This window comes from Sminthopsis crassicaudata, chromosome 2 (genome assembly GCF_048593235.1).
Source record: "Sminthopsis crassicaudata isolate SCR6 chromosome 2, ASM4859323v1, whole genome shotgun sequence".
NCBI classification, from domain to species: domain Eukaryota; kingdom Metazoa; phylum Chordata; class Mammalia; order Dasyuromorphia; family Dasyuridae; genus Sminthopsis; species Sminthopsis crassicaudata.
In genome coordinates this window covers 504599378-504617391 of record NC_133618.1, presented here as the reverse complement: position 1 = coordinate 504617391, position 18014 = coordinate 504599378, and the positions used below count along the sequence as shown (strand labels likewise).

The window sequence follows — 18014 nt, the reverse complement described above, 5'->3', positions numbered from 1 at the left end:
CCCTTTCCTTTAATGACTTCCTGGTATCTGTGTGGCCAGGCAAATGAATGCACCTCAAAGGATTATAAATATGTGGGACTACTCAGGTCATTGATGCAGTTTGCAAACAGAAGCAGGATGGCGTAGGTGCTGCCCATTTCACAGTCATGATTTAACTTAATCATTGGCAGAGCACTCTGGGCTGAGTGAGAAAAGAAAGCATGGGATTCCAGTGGGCCTTCTGGAGAAGCAGCAACTTTGTCTTTCCCTTCTCTCCTGAGGCAATTGGGGTTAAGTGACTTGCCCAGGGTCACACAGCCAGGAAGTGTTAAGTGTCTGAGGTCAAATTTAAACTCAGATCCTCCTCACTTGAGGGCTTGGGGAATCCTGCACCACTTAGCTGCCCCCAATTCCTTTGATCTTAAAGGAGGGAAAGGGACCCTCATGTGCAAAAATGTTTGTGGCAGCCCTTTTTGTAGTGGCAAAAAACTGGAAACTGAATGAATGCCCATCGGTTGGAGAATGGCTGAAAAAGTTATAATATATGAATGTTATGGAATATTATTGTTCTATAAGAAATGATCAGCAGGATGATTTCAGAAAGGCCTGGAGAGACTTACATGAACTGATGCTGAGTGAAGTGAGTAAAACCAAGAGAACATTGTACACAGCAACAAGATTATATGATGATCAATTCTGAGGACATGGCTCTCTTCAACAATGAGATGATTCAAACCAATTCCAGTGTTCTTGTGATGAAGAGGCCTGTGGGAACTGAGTGTGGACCACAACATAGCATTCTCACTCTTTTCGTTGTTGCCTGCTTGCATTTTATTCTGCTTTTTAAAAATTGGTTTGATTTAATTTTTCTTTTGCAGCACAAATAATTGTATAAATATGTATGCATATATTGGATTTAACCATGTTTAACATATATTGGACTACTTGACCCAGGAGAAGGCATGGGGGAAGGGAGGGAAAATTGAAACACAAGATTTTGCAAGGGCTAATTTTAGCAAATAAAGAGAGAGACAGAGAGAGAGAGAGAGAGAGAGAGAGAGAGAGAGAGAGAGAGAGAGAGAGAGAGAGAGAGAGAGAGAGAGAGAGAATCAGCTCCTTTAAAGGGTTTTACCATAAGGTCCATTTTCTTCTTCAGGTCTCTATGTGTCTCAATCAGATCATTTAAGCTTCCTTTCTTTGAATACCTCATCACCAGGCAAAGAAACAGAGATGAAGTCTGCACAAGAGATTATCCCTAGTTTAGTACATCTTATCATCAGTCCTGCCATGATATCCAGTGTCTAAGATACACTTAAATTTATAATAGGTCTTTGATCACAGAATCTCAGAAATGGAAGACAATTTAGAATATAGACTCTAAGAAAGGGAAGGAATCTTTGCAACTATTTTGTTTAGCTGATCACTGATCTGCATAAGGAAGAAGGAACCTCATAGGCCATCTAATCCATCCCAAATTAGCCTAGAAAGGTTTTGACTTGTTCAAAGTCACACAGGTAATAAGTGTCCAAGGTTGTATTTGAACCTAGGCCATATGACTCCAGGACTATTTCCACTGTACTCTTTAATCCTTCAAGATCCCCTGGGAGAAGTGAAAATTCCAACTAGTAGGCCATTTACTACCATCATGTATTCCTCTTCCCCATAACTCACTCTCCCAAGTTTGCTAGGATTTCTAGCAGGAAACAAATCTGTCAATCAATAAACAAGCATTTATTTTAAAATGGAACATTTAAAACAACAACAATAACAGTAACAGTGTTCCTTGCAACACTGTGTGAGAAATAATGATCCTATCCAACCCTTTTTCCAAGTGCCAAATTGGGGACTTGAACCCACTTTTTCTAACTTCCAGTCTAGTACTCTTCAATTAAACATTAAAAAAAATTAATCTGTAAATCTCTGATCATCTTCAAACTTAGGTAGGAAATATCTTGTTTAAGCTAGTTTTCAGTGAGTGGCTCAGAGGGGCTTCTGGGTCGACAGGGAGATTAGATTATGTGAAAGTTAACATTCAATTTATAGTTATCAGAAAGATTTCAAATTCAAATCCAATCTCAAAACACTTACTAGTTGCATGACCCTAGGCAAGTCACATGATCTCAGTCTGCTTTACTTTTCTCAATTATAAAATGAAAATAATAATAGCACTTATTCTCCAGGGTTGTTGTAAGAACTAAGTGAGGTAATAATTGTAAAACACAGACCTGGCTCATGGTAGGCACTATATAAATGCTCATTCATCATCAAATTTAAGATACACTTTAAAAACAAACAGTATGTACATGTAACAGAAGTTAAGGGTTTTAGAAACAATTTTCTTTTCTATTCTTTGTATTTTGAAATATGTGAGATTTTAAGTTCACGATAAAAAAAAATTTAAACATTCATATGAGATAAAAGCAGAAAAGATTTGGAACCATTCTCTCAATTCTAGCAATTAAGAGTATAGTTCTATGGCTTGGTCCTGTCGGGGTGGAAAAATTGTCACATGTCAAATATTAGAAAATGCCAGCTCAACTTAAGTGTAGTTAATCAGTTAACAAACTATGTGTCAAACACTGTGCTTAGGGCTAGGAACAAATGTAAACAAAAAGAAGGCCCTCAAAGAGCTTATATTCTAATAGGGAAAGAACCTATAAAGTAAAGTGGCAAAGGAGTGGTTGAAGTACAGGGTTACTGGTTGAAGAAAAGAAAGTCCACAGTATAGCTATGGCCAGGACATAGATGGCCTGGGTGCTCTCCCTAAATGGGTTCTGGGAGGAGCCATACAGATGAGCCTTTTTACTACTTTTTTCCTACAAAAATAACCACAAAGTTTCTACCTCTCAGAAGCCTACCTTGACTCACTAAAGTGGAGAAAGAGCTCTTCATAGTTTGTCTTGATTAAGAGCTCTTTATTAAGTACCCTTTCAAGGATATCAAGATCTGGGCAACCTAGTTCCTCCACTCTTGGAGCTCAGGACACTAAATCTGGCACAGTGCCTTCAACCAACCCACTACTTGCTCTATTGCCCCTCCCCTTCCCCAATTTAACATATGATAAAAGATCAAAGCTTAAGATTGGAAGACCAAAGTCCCAGAAATTTTGCCCTTCCCCTGGTTGACTTCCAGGATTCAGGAAGTGTACTTTGCATTGGATTTGTTCGGTCCACACAGCCCATTAAATATTAAATCACTCGGGCAAAAGGTCCAAGACTTTGACCTGTGGGGATGCTTAGGAAACTGGCTTGCCCTTACCTGATTGCTCCAGGTGATAAAGAGTTCTTTGTAGGTAGAGATGTTCAAGTGCTGAAGTTTTAGCAATGGCATCATCTATGGGGGAGGAAGCAGAAAGAGAAGCTAAAAGCTGTTACTCAGCATTTCTTACCTGTTTTCTGACCAAAAGTGAAACAAATTCTAGACCTTCCCTGCTACTCTCCTCTTTGTCCCCCAAAGTCATTTACTAAACTGGCAACTGTGTGTATAAGGGGCAGAGATAGTCAGAAAGTCAGAGATAAAGATATTAAGAAAGAGAGAGGAGAGACAGAGGTTAAAATATAAAGACTGAGATGCGGGGGGGAAAAGAGAGATAGACAGGAAAAGGAAGTGAAGTTTCAGAAAGGCCCTTTAGAAATAGTCTCTCTTGCTGATGAACCCTTGGCCTGCACCCAGATAACCCACATGGAAGAACAAATGCCAGGAGAGGTTTGAGCTGAAGCTCTAGCCTCCAAAACCCATGGGGGAGAACTGCCCTTTGTTTTCCTATCATCCCTTACCAAGCGATATCAGATTGTCCTTGTCCTGGAATACCTATCCTCCCCTATCCCCGTGGAGTCTTAGTCTCCATGAATAGAAAATCTCAGCATTTAGAGTGAGGTGGACAATAGTCTTTTCCCTCCTTCCAGAGTAGACCACCAGGACCCTCCATTTCAGGATGCCACACTGCAAAAAGGACATTGACAAAGTATACAACCATGGATGGTGAGGAGACAAGAACTCATGCCCTGTGTGGATCATTTGAAAGAATTGAACTTGCAAAGAGAAAGTTTAGGGAAATATAATCATTCTCTAGTATTCTGCCCTTCATGGGCAGTCATGTAAAAGGCAATGTAATTTAATACTTTTTGCCTCATATAAAAGAGGTGACCTATTATAGTTAATAGAAAGCTGTACCTTCCACTGATTCATCCAGGCATTGTGACCCTTGGCTAGGCACTTAATATCTCAATGCTCTAGTAAGCTCTCTAGATCTATAAAATTGCACAGGGGGAGTTCTTCAACAGAAAAAAGGGAAAGGGAAGGAAATTCGTTAAGTGTTTATATAGCCTTCTATGTGCCAGGCACTGTGCTAATGGGATTTTATGTGACACCTTTTATTTGAGAAATTGGAAAGTTTCTTGTTTAAACTTGTTTTTGTACACTAAGTAAATATTTGAAGGAACTAATAAATGAATAAATTAATGAAGATGCAAATAGGTTACATTGCTTTGTGTTTTTCCACCCCAAATGATATTTTATTTCCCTTTGCCAAAAAATACAAAAACAATCCCCCCACAAAAAAACCACTGTAGTTATATATTGGTTAAAAAAATAAATAAATAAACCTAGCAAATTTTTGCTGAAAATAAAATACACTGAACTGAAAAATTATTAAATATTTAATGCTAATTTATATTATTAAAACCTCACTTGATTTTTGGACATCTATTTCATATATAAAAATAATCCTTCCACAAACATATTTTGCTCCACTAGTTACTAGATTTTAATGTGACCATTAATTTCAATGTATATTATATTTAATTTGTTAGATATTTCCCAATCATATGTAAAAAAAAATTTAGTAGTCATTTTTCAGTTCTAAATTCTCTCTTTCCTTTCCATCCCCTCTCCTGAGAAGACTAGAAAATGAATCGATTATACATTTGAGATCATGCAAAATATACTTCCATATTAGCCAGGTTGCAAAACACACACACACACACACACACACACACACACACACACACACACACACACAACCAAGAAAAATAACTTTATAAAAAAAAGATGTTTCAATCTTCACTCGGAATTCATCAGTCCTCTCTCTGAAGGTAGATAGAATTTTCATTATGGATCCTTTGGAATTGTCCTAGATCATTGTCTTTATTAGAGTGGCTAAGTCTTTCAAAGTTGATCATTCTTAAATATTGCTTTGTTACCATTAATTTTAATAAAAAGTCCTGTTCTAAAAGCATTATTTGTTTTATCCTTAAGTATACCACATTTACACTTCTATTTTGTTTTCTCTTTCCCCTCAGCCCCCTTCCCTCCCCACCAAAAAAAAAAAAAAAAAAAAAAAGGTCATTAATTATAGTTACCTCCTCAAGGGCATCATTTGCATGTTGTTCATCAATACAAGATACCTAAACAAATGGCAAGAAAGAAAGAAATAATGTTGTCAAGACTGGTCAAAATTACCCCAGTTCTATTTACCTCTGAGATTCTGAGGGTTAGATCTGGATGTAGAGAGTCATGTTATGTATATCCTCTTTCTTCTTGGTCAGTGGGTCATAAAGTCACAGGATTAAGAGTTGAAAGGGAGTTTCTTGATCCTCCAGTCTGAATTTTTTTTTTTTTTTTTTAAACAGAAGAAACAGAGATCCGATTGAGGTAATAACTTGTCCAAAGTCTCACTGGTAGAGTGACCAGCTGAATGAAGATTCAAATTGAAGTCTAGGGCCTAATCCTATTGCACTTAGAAAAGATGTTAATGCAAGCAATGGCTGGGGAAACAGTGAGGCTGGGAATTGGAGTGAGCAATGAAAAAGGAAAGAGAACAGAGAGACTGACAATTGGCCCCTTGACTGAATTTCATAAAATTCCTGCTCCTTGGTGGGGATACCATAGGGCCCAGGGTCTGCAGCAGCTTTGAAAGTACAGAAACCTCTTATCATCAGTCCAGCCGGAGATGAATCAGGCCCAACTTCACCCCACAAATCTCACAAGGCCAGCTAATTAATATAAAGCAGAAAGATTTGATTCCTTCCCCAGTCTTGCCAGTCCATTTAATCAAGTAATGTTATCAAGGATGAGAGAGCATTAAATGAATTATAAAGGAGCATCAGGCCAGGTGACCCAATTACAAGGTATAGAACAGGGCCTTTGAGTGAAACAGAAGGGAACCACAATGACAGGCAGGGCCCCTTATAATCTTGAAAAATCATCTAGGTGGAAGTTAAATTCTAAGAAAAACCTAGCTCCTAGGACAAACAGAAAACACAGGGGACTGAATAAAGGAGGCCACCAAAAGCTGCTGGGAAACTGTGGGGAAATCAAATTTCCCTTTCCTACATTAATTTATACCAAGAAGATTAGAGATTTAGAGCTAGAAAGTTTTGTAGATATTGTCTAATCCAACTCTTCACTTTATATACATCATGAAAATAATAAATTTATTTAAAAGTTTTTTTCTACTTAATAGTATTTTATTTTTTCCAATTATACATAAAGATAGCTTTTAACATTCATTTTATAAGATTTTGAGTTCCAAGAGACCCCTTTCCTCAAGATGGGAAGCAATCTGATATAGGTTATACATATAGTCATATTGAACACATTTTCACATTAGTCATGCCCTGAAGAATCAGAGCAAAAAAGAAAAAACTATGAGAAAGAATATATAAAAACAACAAAAATAAAAATAATATGCTTTGATTTCTATTAAGATTCCATGGTTCTTTCACTGAATGTGGATGGCATTTTCCATCATGAGTCCATTGGAATTGCCTTGGATCATTGCATTGCTGAGAAGAGCTAAGTCTATCATAGTTGATCACTACACAATGTTGCTGTTACTATGAAGAACATTCTTCTGGTTCTGCTTACTTCACTCAACATAAGTTGAAAATCAAAAATTTAGATTTGAAGGGATCAAGGTTATCACATTCAGTTTCTTCATTTTATAAACTAAGAAGTTATTGGTCATGAAAATAGAAGAGGTAAAGAGTGTGAACACAGGTCCTTCACCTCCAAATATAAGTGTTCTTGGGGCAGTCTGATGGTGCAGTGGATAGGGCACTGATTTTGAAGTCAGGAGGACCTGAATTCAAATCTAATCTCAGATACTTAATGCTCACTAGCTGTGTGACCCTGGGCAAGTAACCTAACCCCACTTGCCTTACAAAAACAAAACAAGACTCCAAATGTAGTGTTTTTTCCACAAAAATTGGTAGAATTGCCAGTTGGCCTAAAAAACTTTTACCAGTTGATCAGCATAAAGTCTTTTTGGGAAAGCCAAATTAATATCAGCAACAAGCTTGGTCAATATAGATTCAGAATAGTCAGATGAATTTAAGATGTATCTTGATTTTTGATGTATTCTTCTCCACTGTTGGTGTTGATTGGTCAAGGACCCTATTTCCCAACTGAATGGTACTGGACAAACTTTGTCTGTTACCATCTTAATTCTCTAGTTTTCCTTTTGTCACTATTGGCCACCCCAGACTTCTATTGTTATAACAGAGTTTATACTTTAAGCCAGAGTATTTCAGTTTTCAAGTTCATGTTCCCTTGTTAAAATAACTTTAAAAAGGATGCTTTTAAAGGATACACACACACATACATATGCATATATATGTACATATAAAAACCACAAATATCCTTAGACTAAGGGTGTTTAGTCTTACCCACAAAGACCTTAGTTACAAGCCATTTTTAAGCAGAGGGTGGATGTGATGATGTTCTTTGTGTTTTAGCTAGCTGACCTCATTCACTCCTAGTAGTTGATGACTACTGACTTCCATTTCATTGGCTGATAGCTTCTGACTTCACTGCTTAATCTCAGAGGTATCTACTGTTTGGAATCCTAATACACTAATTCCAAAAATTAGAACTTATTTGAAAACAATATATGTAGTGCTTTGACTTGCCAAATGCTTCATATATATATAGGATATCCCAAAAATCTTGGTGCAGTTTAAAACTGCTGAGGCTTATTTGATCTTCCTAACAATCCTATGAGATAACTATTCTTATTCATCCTCTTTTACAGATGAACAAACCCAGTCTTACAAGGTCAGTCAGTGAACACTTAATAAGGACTTGCTATATGTCAGTCACTGTTAAGTGCCAGGGATTCAAAAGGAAAATAAAATATGGTTTCTGCTCTCAAGGGGTGACATTCTAATGTGGGAGACACTATTTAAAAAATTTTTAAAAGATTTTAGACATAAGATATTTATAGTGTAAATCAAAGATAATTTCAAAGGGACACTGGCAATGCTATCAGCTATTTGAAACAAAATTTGAACTCAAGCTTTCCTGATTCCAGATTCACATACAAATGACAAAAATTGTTCCCTTCAAAGTAGCCTAAGAGCTATATTCCTCCAACATTGTTAAGAACATTGCTTAAAATATTTTGGGACTTTCTTAGTTTTGATTTGGCCTTCAGGGTCTTTCCCATGTTGTTTCATATTTTTTCTCTAATGGCCAATCTTTGTTGAGGCAATTAGGGTTAAGTGACTTGCCCAGGGTCACACAGCTAGGAAGTATTAAGTGTCTGAGATCAGATTTGATTTCAGGTCCTCCTGACTTCAGGGTTTGGTGTTCTATCCACTGCAACACCTAGCTGTCCCAGAATATAAATTCTTAAAAGCAATAATTACTTTGTTTTTAATCTTTGAATAACCAGCAGTTAGCCAAGTGCCTGCTTTCAGAGTAGGTGCTTAATAAATGCTTATTGAAATGAATTGAATTAATGTGAGTTTTGCTATTGGACACTGTAATGGAAACTATTGGATTACTTAAACCTTCATTTTTAAGAGCATTTTAAAATAGAAAAGAAAACAATTGCCAGAGGCAGTATGTGACAGAAAGGGAGTGGGCACACTTCTGATCTGTTTATTTAAAAAAAGAAAAAGAAGAAAGCAAGGCTCTTCTTTTTTTAATCTCTTCTTGGATGCTTTGCAAAAGCAATGTCATTATGTGACACTGCTTTCAGGAACCTCTTTATATTTCACATGTGAATGCTGTGATTTCATTTTTCAGGTTCTTTTATTTTTCTCATTTTCAGAGGACTGGAGGTGGCCTTGGAAACTCCTTAATCTATGATTCGTTTACTAGCAATATCATAGAATCTATTCTATAAAGGGGAATAACCAGTACCATTTACTTAAACAGCATTTTTCCAGGAACAACTTTCAAATAAAAGACTCTTGGCTCTTGGTGTTATTGGAGAGCCCCATGGGAACACTGGAGAATCCATTTGAAGACTATCTTAGCACAAGGAAGAAAGTAATCTGATACCCTTGGTATAGTGTGTATATTATTTATATTTGTGCATTTCCCTTTATTTCAATAATGGAGTAGTTTATATAATGATAGGGTAGTTTATATACTTCTTGATCCCATGGGAAGAGAACCCAAATGCCCAAGTTTCACTTGCAAATACAAAAGAGAATCACAGATTAACAGAGTTGGAAGAGAACCCAAAAGTCATCAGAAGATAGTTAGAGAACTGAACTAGGGGTCAGGAAGACCTGAGTTCCAATCTTGCCTCAGACACAAGCTGTGTGATCTGGGCAAGTCATTCAGTTTCTCTCAGCCTCAGTTTCTTTTTTTTTGCAAAATAGGGATAATAATAGCATTTTCCTCATGGGATTATTGTAAGGATGAACTAAATAACTTTGCAAATCTTAAAGCACTACATAATGCTAGCTATTGTAATTCTTTAATAATTAGTAAATACTTCCTGATATAAAATCTAAACCAGCCTCTTTGAAACTGTCTATTCACTATTAGTTTTATTCTCTGTGACCAAGAAAACAAATGGAAATTACTGAATCCCTCTTTCATACTATAATTCTTCAGTTACTTGAACTCATTCATTTATTATGTATTTTCTGATTCTCTTTATCTGGGCTAAATGTTCCCAGTTCCTTCAACCTATCCTTGAATGGGATAGTGTCCATAGTGTCCAATCCTCTCACCATCCAGCTCTCTGATGTTCTAATTCTGAGTTCTAATCTGACTTCTAATATTCACTGCTTCTTTGACCCTAGATTGACCTCTGTTTGCCTCAGTTTTTTCATCTATAAAATGGAAATAACAATAGCATCTACTTCCCAGGATTATAATGAAGATCAAATAAGTTAAAGCACTTACCACAGTACCTGGTAAAAAATAGGCATTTAATTTAACCATGTTGGTATTCTTCCAAGAATCTTCTTTCTAGCTTGCCAACATCTTCCTAAATTGCAGCACCTAACTATAAAACCTGTTGGCCATGGCATAGTGGATGCCTGGAGTCCTGGAGTCTGGAAGACTAATTTTCCTCAGTTCAATTCTAACCTCAGATACTTATTAGTTGTGTGATTCTGGGCAAGTCACTTAAGCCTCTTTGCCTCAGTTTGCTCATCTGTAAAATGATCTAAAGAAGGAAATGCCAAACCATTCCAGTATCTTGAGTATCTTTATCAAGGTGCCAAAAGAGAAGCAGATATGACTAAAATGATTGAACAAAGACTTCTTAAAATTATACTTCAAAACAAAGGCAATGTTGTCCCTGGTGGTTTTAGGGTTCTGGTAAAAAACAGAAGAATTTCTCACTCAGGGTCTTGGGCCCCCCCCCCCATGGGAAGCTGTGCAGGTCATTTTACTTCTCTGAGGCTTAGTTTACATAGTACTCTTCTCACAATAACATTCTTAGGTAAGTAATAAAAACATTGTATTACCCATTTTCTAGATGGGGAAACCAAGACTTAAAGATGAAGTAATAGGACCATGGTGAAATAGTATTAACATTAGGATAAAAGGATCATGGAAATGTTGTGAAAAATAATTCATTTGGACCCCTACTCCATTTCAATCAGTATTAATCAGTTTGACATGATTCCATAGGCGTAGTGATTATAAATTCTGTGTATTAGATCTCAGACTTGTGGGCTGCAGATTATAAATTCCATTACTTAATCATAGGAAGCTAACTAGAGGCCCTCCAACCTTGTGTTTCCTTGTTGTGCTGACCGAGCCTAGTGTGGCAATGGTAACAATTACATGGAAAGTTCTCCAACTTATTTTTGTACCTATGGACCTCTCTCTTTTGTCCAACATGAGCAAGTGACCATCTTATGATCACTTAATAGCGGTCCCCTATGTTTTACCCAACCCAACCCCTCTGATGACATAGCATTTCTAGCTAATATATCTTTTTTTGGCTTGTGAAGCAACATCTATCTGTTCCTTTTATAGCCTCTTCAGAATGTCCAAGTATCAAATCTACTATCAAGGCTGGAAGAAGGAAGCATGTCAATTTGCAAGAAAGCTCTGAGGTCTACTTTATTAGAAGGGACCCTGGATCCTTTAATAAAGTGCCATTGACTCAGAACTCAGTCTCTTTTATTTGTAGGTTGAGCAATTTTAATCCCCACAGAAGCATTAGGAGTCATCAAGTCCATTCCCCTCATTGTACAACTGAAGAAATTGAGGCTTAAATAGGTGAAGCTGAATCTAGATCTCGATCTTGTGACTCCCAAGTCAGGTTTTTTCTACTATAAAATAATCTAGTGCAGGGCTTTTACATATAAATGTTTACTATGTAAATACTATTGATTGATTTTATAAAGGAGCATAATTCCTCTATTAAAGAACTATTAAAAGGATGGAGTTTCAGGACAAGTGTAAGGTCAAAATCTGAAGAGATTTAATAAAGCAGATAATAATGATGATAATAACAATGATAATTAAAGAAAATTGAGCTATCTTTTACTGAATACAAACATACAGCTCTCTAGGTCCCTGTCCATGGCTGACCCACACAGATTGGTAAAAACAGTAGGCAGAGAAATAAAATATCCACGAGGCCAGAAATATAAAACCTCTTCAATTTACTTCTAATTTATTCAGAAAAAGCCAAAAAGTGAGTCCTAGTGCTTTTAGTCTAAAACCAATCAAGTTGTGCAGATTCAGAGCATTCTCTCCTCCACTCCCTTCCCATCACCCCCCATCATTCCTCACCCCCCGCCCCTCACTTAAATCATCAATGTTCTGTAGCCTAATTAGCCCCTTAAAACCCAAGGACTGGGCAAAGTGAGTAAGGCTTAAAACAGATGATTAGTAATCCCAAAGATACATTATGATTTCACTAAGAAGTGGCCAAGCCAAATCAACCTCCTTTACAACATCTAATTGTCTTGACCATCAATTTAGAGCAAAGTAAGAATTTCAGTAGAGCTGGAAGAAATATTAATGAGGAAAAATATATGGTATGGCCCTTCAAGGAAACAGCAGAATTGTAGTGGATAGAGGACCAGGATTGAAGCCAGGGAGATTTAGATTTAAATTCCTTCTCTGACATATATTGCCTGTGTAATCTTTGATTCCATTACTGAACTTCTGAGTTCTATTTATCTATTTACCATCTATCTATCTATCTATCTATCTATCTATCTATCTATCTATCTATCCATTTATCCATCATCTTCCTACCTACCTATCTTTTTAATTATCCTATCTCCTCCTCTGAACTCCAGTCACCAATTATCTACAGTAAACTTCCATTATTCAGTGTAATATATGTATATCTAATTCAAGAAATCCAAACCAGAATTTATTATATTTCTTTTAATTTATTTTTTTATTATAACTTTTTATTTACAAGATATATATGCATGGGTAATTTTTCAGCATTGACAATTGCAAAACTTTTTGTTCCAATTTTCCCCCTCCTTCCCTCCACCCCCTCCCCCAGACAGCAGGCAGACCAATACATGTTAAATATGTTAAAGTATATGTTAAACACAATATATGTATACATGTCCATATTTTGCTGCACAAGAAGAATCGGACTTTGGAATTTATTATATTTCCCCTCAAACTGCCACCTCCCTTCTTCTAACCTTCCCTTTTTCTGTTCAAGGCATCAGCATCTTCCTAGTCACCCAGGTTCCCAATCTTAATGTTTTTTTGCCTCTTCATTCTCCTTCTACCTTTAGTTGCCAGGTCTTTTTTGATTCTCAACTTCCTCAACACCTCTAATATCCATCTCTTCTCTCTATTCACACAGCCACTAGCTGAGATCAGGCTTTCATGTCTTCCTGGACTATTGCAATAACCTCCTAATTAATCTCCTTGACTCAAGTCTTCCTTTCTAAACTATTCCATACAGTAGCCAAAAAACCATTCCTATAGTATAAGCTTGACTGTGTCATTTCCTTGCTCAGTAAATTCCAGGGGCATTTAAAACCTTTCATAATCTGTTTCCAACCTACCCTTCCAGCCTTATTACACCTTACTTCCCTTCACCTACTCTACAATCCAACTGAATTAGATTTCTTGTGATTTTTCACAAGCAACATTCAATCTTGCCTCCCTGCTTTTGCACAGTCTGTATCCTATTTCTAGAATGCACTTATTTTCACCTCATCTTAGAATTTTTAAATCTCAGCTCAGAGGCCACCTCCTTTGCAAGGCCTTTTCTGAACATATTTACTAAAAAATGTGAAGAATATAACATTTTGCTATACTTTTTGTTCATTTAGGAAAAAGGCTTTTGGAATGAAGGAGCAAAAAGTCACATTAAGTACAACAAATTGTTGTCATGTATATAGTATCTACCATATACCAAGCACCATGTTAAATACTTTACAAGTATAATCTCATTTATTTCTCACAACTCTGAGATGTAGGTTCTTTCATTATCCCCATTTTACAGTTGAATAAACTAAGATTAAGTGACTTGTCTAAGGTCACACAGCTAGTAAGTATCTGAGGCCACATTTGAATTCAGATCATCTTGATTTCAGAACCAGTACTTTATCCACCATACCACCTAGCTGCCCCAACTTCTTCCCAGAAAATAGCCCATCTTTTTATTATCAGTACTCTACTGATAGATTGATATAGAACACAAAAAATTCCCCAAGAATTTGAAATGAGTATCACATAAAAGGCAATGGCGAGTCACATAATGGGTGTGAAATTTTAAGAATAATAGTAAAATATGTCATCAGGAAAATATACAATAGAAAAAGAAGATGGGGTGGATCAAAGGATGACAGGTAGACCACAGGAGCCTCCTGATGTCAGAATAAATTTCAGAAGTCCCCTAGCATGTTGAAGGGATCCTGTTGTGACATATGGCACATGATATATATTACAGAAAGCTGTGGACAAGATTTGCACAAGATAAACAGGCAAGCATTAATTTCAATCTGTGTCATAGATAAGAACATTTAAATTCATGAAACTGAAGATCCATTTGAGTACAAATGTATATATCAGGGGACTGCTGTCAATAAAGTTTACCTTGATTTCAACAAAACTTTAGTAAAATATCCCCTGGTACCTTTGTGGAAAAAATATAGATTAAAAAGATAGCTTCCCATATATCATCTATCATGTCATATATGTCACAAAGGGGTCCTCTCAACATGTTGGGGGACTTCTGAAATTTATTCTGCTATCAGGAGCCAGACACTAAAACTTAGGTGAATTTGGAACAGGCTGGACTCAAAGAATGAAGAATCATTAAAAATGGTTCAGCAGTAATCTGAAAGAAAGTTTCCAGAGGATTTTCTCATGGATCTGTGCTTAGCCTTGTCTTGCACAACATTTTTTCCTCAATGATTTGCATGAGGGCATAGTTGGAACACTTATCAAATATATATTTTGGAGGGAAAGCTGACATATTGGATGGAAAAGTCAGGATCCCAAAAGGTCTGGACAGACTAAATCAGTGCCAAATTAATTGTGATGCATGTAAAATCTTGTGCTTGAGTTAACAAAGCTACAGGTAAAATATAGGAGAAATGTTACAAGGTAGGAATTTTTTCTGAAAACTTTCTGAAGGTTTTGCTGTACTTCAAGCTCAATACTAACTGATGAGTAAGAAAGCATTCAAGAAAGTTAATTCAATTTCCAGTTACATTCAGAAAGGCTTCATTTCTATTTGAGTTTGACCTACAGCATAGAAAGGTGATGGGATTATATACAAGATTACACAACCAATATGTGTCATAGGTGAAAGGTGAACACTAGTTTTCAGGGTTCCAAAGTCAGTTTTCTAGCTGCCATGCTATGTTTGTGTCACTATGAATTTCACAGATAGAAGAAAGAAAAGGCTTGGAAGCCCATATTTTTCTCTAACATTTCCCTAGTATTTTATGGGTTACAAAGCACTTTCTTCACATGAGGAACGTAGATAGGAAGTATGAGAGTTATTATCTCCATTTTGGGAAATATAAGTAAAAATGTAGCTTTATCCTTTCTTTTGTCTGTATCTTTCCTTTTGTCTGTTCTTCCCCCATATTTCAGGAGCACATAATTTGGAAAATTCTAAGCATCTTTTGCATCTGTTGTTATGGAAACTTCCACTTACCTTTTTTATCAAGAGTCTTCCTGTTTTAGTAGTTTGCTGTTTGTGTTTTTCTATCACCACTACATTCTTCCCCAAGGCACCTTGCTTCAGTGATTGTACAATCTGTTAGTCAAATGAGTGACATGATTATTACTCCTTTCACTTTGGGAGAGGATAAAAATTGTTTTCCCATCCATAATATCTTTACTAAAAATAAGTTAGACTTCTTTGTTTTTATTGCTGCCTTTTTAGTTTTGTTTTCTTACCTTAATTTTGTTTGAAATCTTTGTTTTACATACTCTTTATTTCAAAATACATCTCTTCTCTCCTCCCCTCCCTAACTAGTCATCTTCCTTATAACCAATGATGGAGAGAAAGAAAATAGTTCCTGAAAACTAACTCATACACTTATTTGATGTGATAGCATGGGCAATATTACATATTCAGGAGCCAAGCTATGCAATATAGGTAGGAAGGAAAATGATACTGCCCATTTTAATTGTGCCTTAAGGTTCACATCAACCCTATGAGATAGGGCAAATATTATCTCCAGTTTAAGATAGAGAAATTAAAATTATAGGTGTGAAGAAATTTGCCCAAATCACAAAACCATTAAGCATCAGAGTTGATCGGCACCCTGGTCTCTCAATTCCATGTACTATATACCTTCCCTTGAAACAGTCCTGTGGAGGGTAGGCAAGAAATACATTCTCTTTCCATTTTACAATCGGAGGAAACATTCTCAGAAGAAATTGCAACCCATAAGTTAAGAAGTCCATTTCAAAGAGTTAGTCAGCAGCAGAATTTCGAATAAAATTCAGACAAACTCTCTCCTCCCCTTCTAATCACTGCCTTGTGGAGGCAGAGGGGGCTGGTGAAGCTCATTGAAACTATGAGCTATGCCATGCAGACTTACTGGAGACGGAGAAGCCATAATGGAAAGCTGTGACAAAAGGTGATCCACTAGAGAAGAAAATGGTGAATCACTCCAGTATCTTTGCCAAGAAAACCACATGGGTAGGATTAAATGCAAAAAGATATGGCACTGGAAAACGAGCCTCTCAAATTGGATATCAATACTGCTTGGACAGACTTCTGGAGATAATGAAGGACAGAAGGATTTGGATTGCTATGGTCCACAGGTCACTAAAAGGCAGACAGGACTTTACATTAACAATACTGTCCCCTAGTCAGATTTTCTGGAGCTAGAAGGAGCCTTATATATTAAATAGTCCAATCCCCTTTTTTTTCAGATTAGAAACTTTGGTTCAGAAAAGTTGAGTCTATGAAGATTTCACCGATATTTAGTATCAAAGTCAGAATTTGTAACCTAGCTGTCTGATTCTTAAGCCTCGGTGGTCGGTTCCTTTTCATTCAACTAGTCAATTTCATTCACCCATTCAAGAGTGGAGAACCAGTTTGGTTCATTGAAACTGAAGAAGGAAAAAGTAAGAAAAACAGATTCAAAGTATACAGTTCTCCATTTTTCCAGTCTTAACACTTGAAACAGAAGGACGGTCCAGGCCCCAGAGAGGAAGGAACACAATAGGCGGATGGGATGAGGAACACATTTTCAAGGCATCCTGAGAAGATGGGGACTAGAAGGGTCTTTTTTTGGTGGTGTAGTGGGTAAACAGAGAGGATAAAGGGGATGGTTATCTAAATGTTGTTGTGGTAAAAGTGGTAATGTAAAGTGTCATCTCAGATAGAACATTGATTTTTTTTTTCATCGTGACTCAACTGTGTCTCCCTTTCCCACCCCTCCTTTGGATACACTGTAAATTTTCTCATCTGTGTATTTTTTTTTTTTTTCTTCAGGGATAAACTCCAGAGTTCGTTATGTTTGTAGCAGTCTAAACTTTGCAAAAAAGTTCCTTTCAGCATAAGTATTCTAGAGCTCTTCCTAACCATTAAGGCTCGGAAGGCGCCCCGGAGACTACAAGGCGTTACGGCAGTTAAAGTTGGGGGTCATCAGAAATTTCTGGGAGCGTTACTCCCCAGTAAAACTGTTTTCCCCTTCTTCCTACCTCCATGCTCTACTCTAAGCGATTGGGGCCTAAATTCCTCACCTTATACTTTTCCATTGTACTGAGGTGCAAGACCCGACCTTCCTCCCTCACTTGGGGCCGGGCAACGAGCTGCTGGAGAGGAGGAGGGGGCGGTGAGAGGGTTCGATCCCCTTGGGCCAGAGACTCTTCCCGCGAGGACAGCCCCTCTCCGCTTCCCACGCCCCAGGAGCACCCCATCCTTGGCCCCACTACGCTTCTCACGCCCAGGTCTCCCTGAAGTTGTCTGTCTGGCTTTGATTCCACAAATCAGACTTTCAAGCGAGGTCTGGGGCTGCTGGCCCCTCGTATTTCTTTTTACTTTGTGGGATCTTCCCCCCCCCCCCCCCACGCACTCAGCTTTAACCTAAGAGTCCTTCTGTCCGCCGGCCGGCGCCAGGGCTCCTTTCACTCGGACTCCAGCAGCCGGGAATGCTCAGTGGCGCATCTCACCGCCCCGGCTCAGCGATGGTTAGGTCTAAACCCTCCGGCCTCCTCTCGGACAATCAGGAGGACCGCAGCCCAGCTCCCGTATTCTGCGCCCCGGTCTCGGATTTCCCCGGGGCACTGCCCCGCAGCTCAGCAGGCTGGTGGGAAGGACACGTGCTGCGAGAGGCTGGGGGGAGGGTCGCCTCAGGTACGCGGGCGGGCGC

General features: G+C 37.7%; 1 protein-coding gene across 2 annotated transcripts in view; it reads right to left on the bottom strand.

Annotated features, from left to right (window-relative positions):
- Positions 1-17906, bottom strand: part of STKLD1 (serine/threonine kinase like domain containing 1) — a 41007-nt gene extending 23101 nt beyond the window's left edge. The window contains exons 1-5 of one of the 2 annotated variants that reach the window (XM_074294025.1): positions 17729-17906; positions 15338-15439; positions 5340-5384; positions 3238-3312; positions 1112-1216 (exon numbers count right to left, since the gene is read on the bottom strand). In XM_074294025.1, coding sequence (XP_074150126.1) covers positions 1112-1216; positions 3238-3312 — 180 coding nt within the window. In that variant the 5' untranslated portion in view covers positions 5340-5384; positions 15338-15439; positions 17729-17906. Of the gene's footprint in view, positions 1-1111; positions 1217-3237; positions 3313-5339; positions 5385-15337; positions 15440-17385; positions 17578-17728 lie in introns of those variants that run through there. The other variant, XM_074294024.1, reaches the window with a different exon arrangement.
- Positions 17907-18014: the final 108 nt, after the last annotated feature.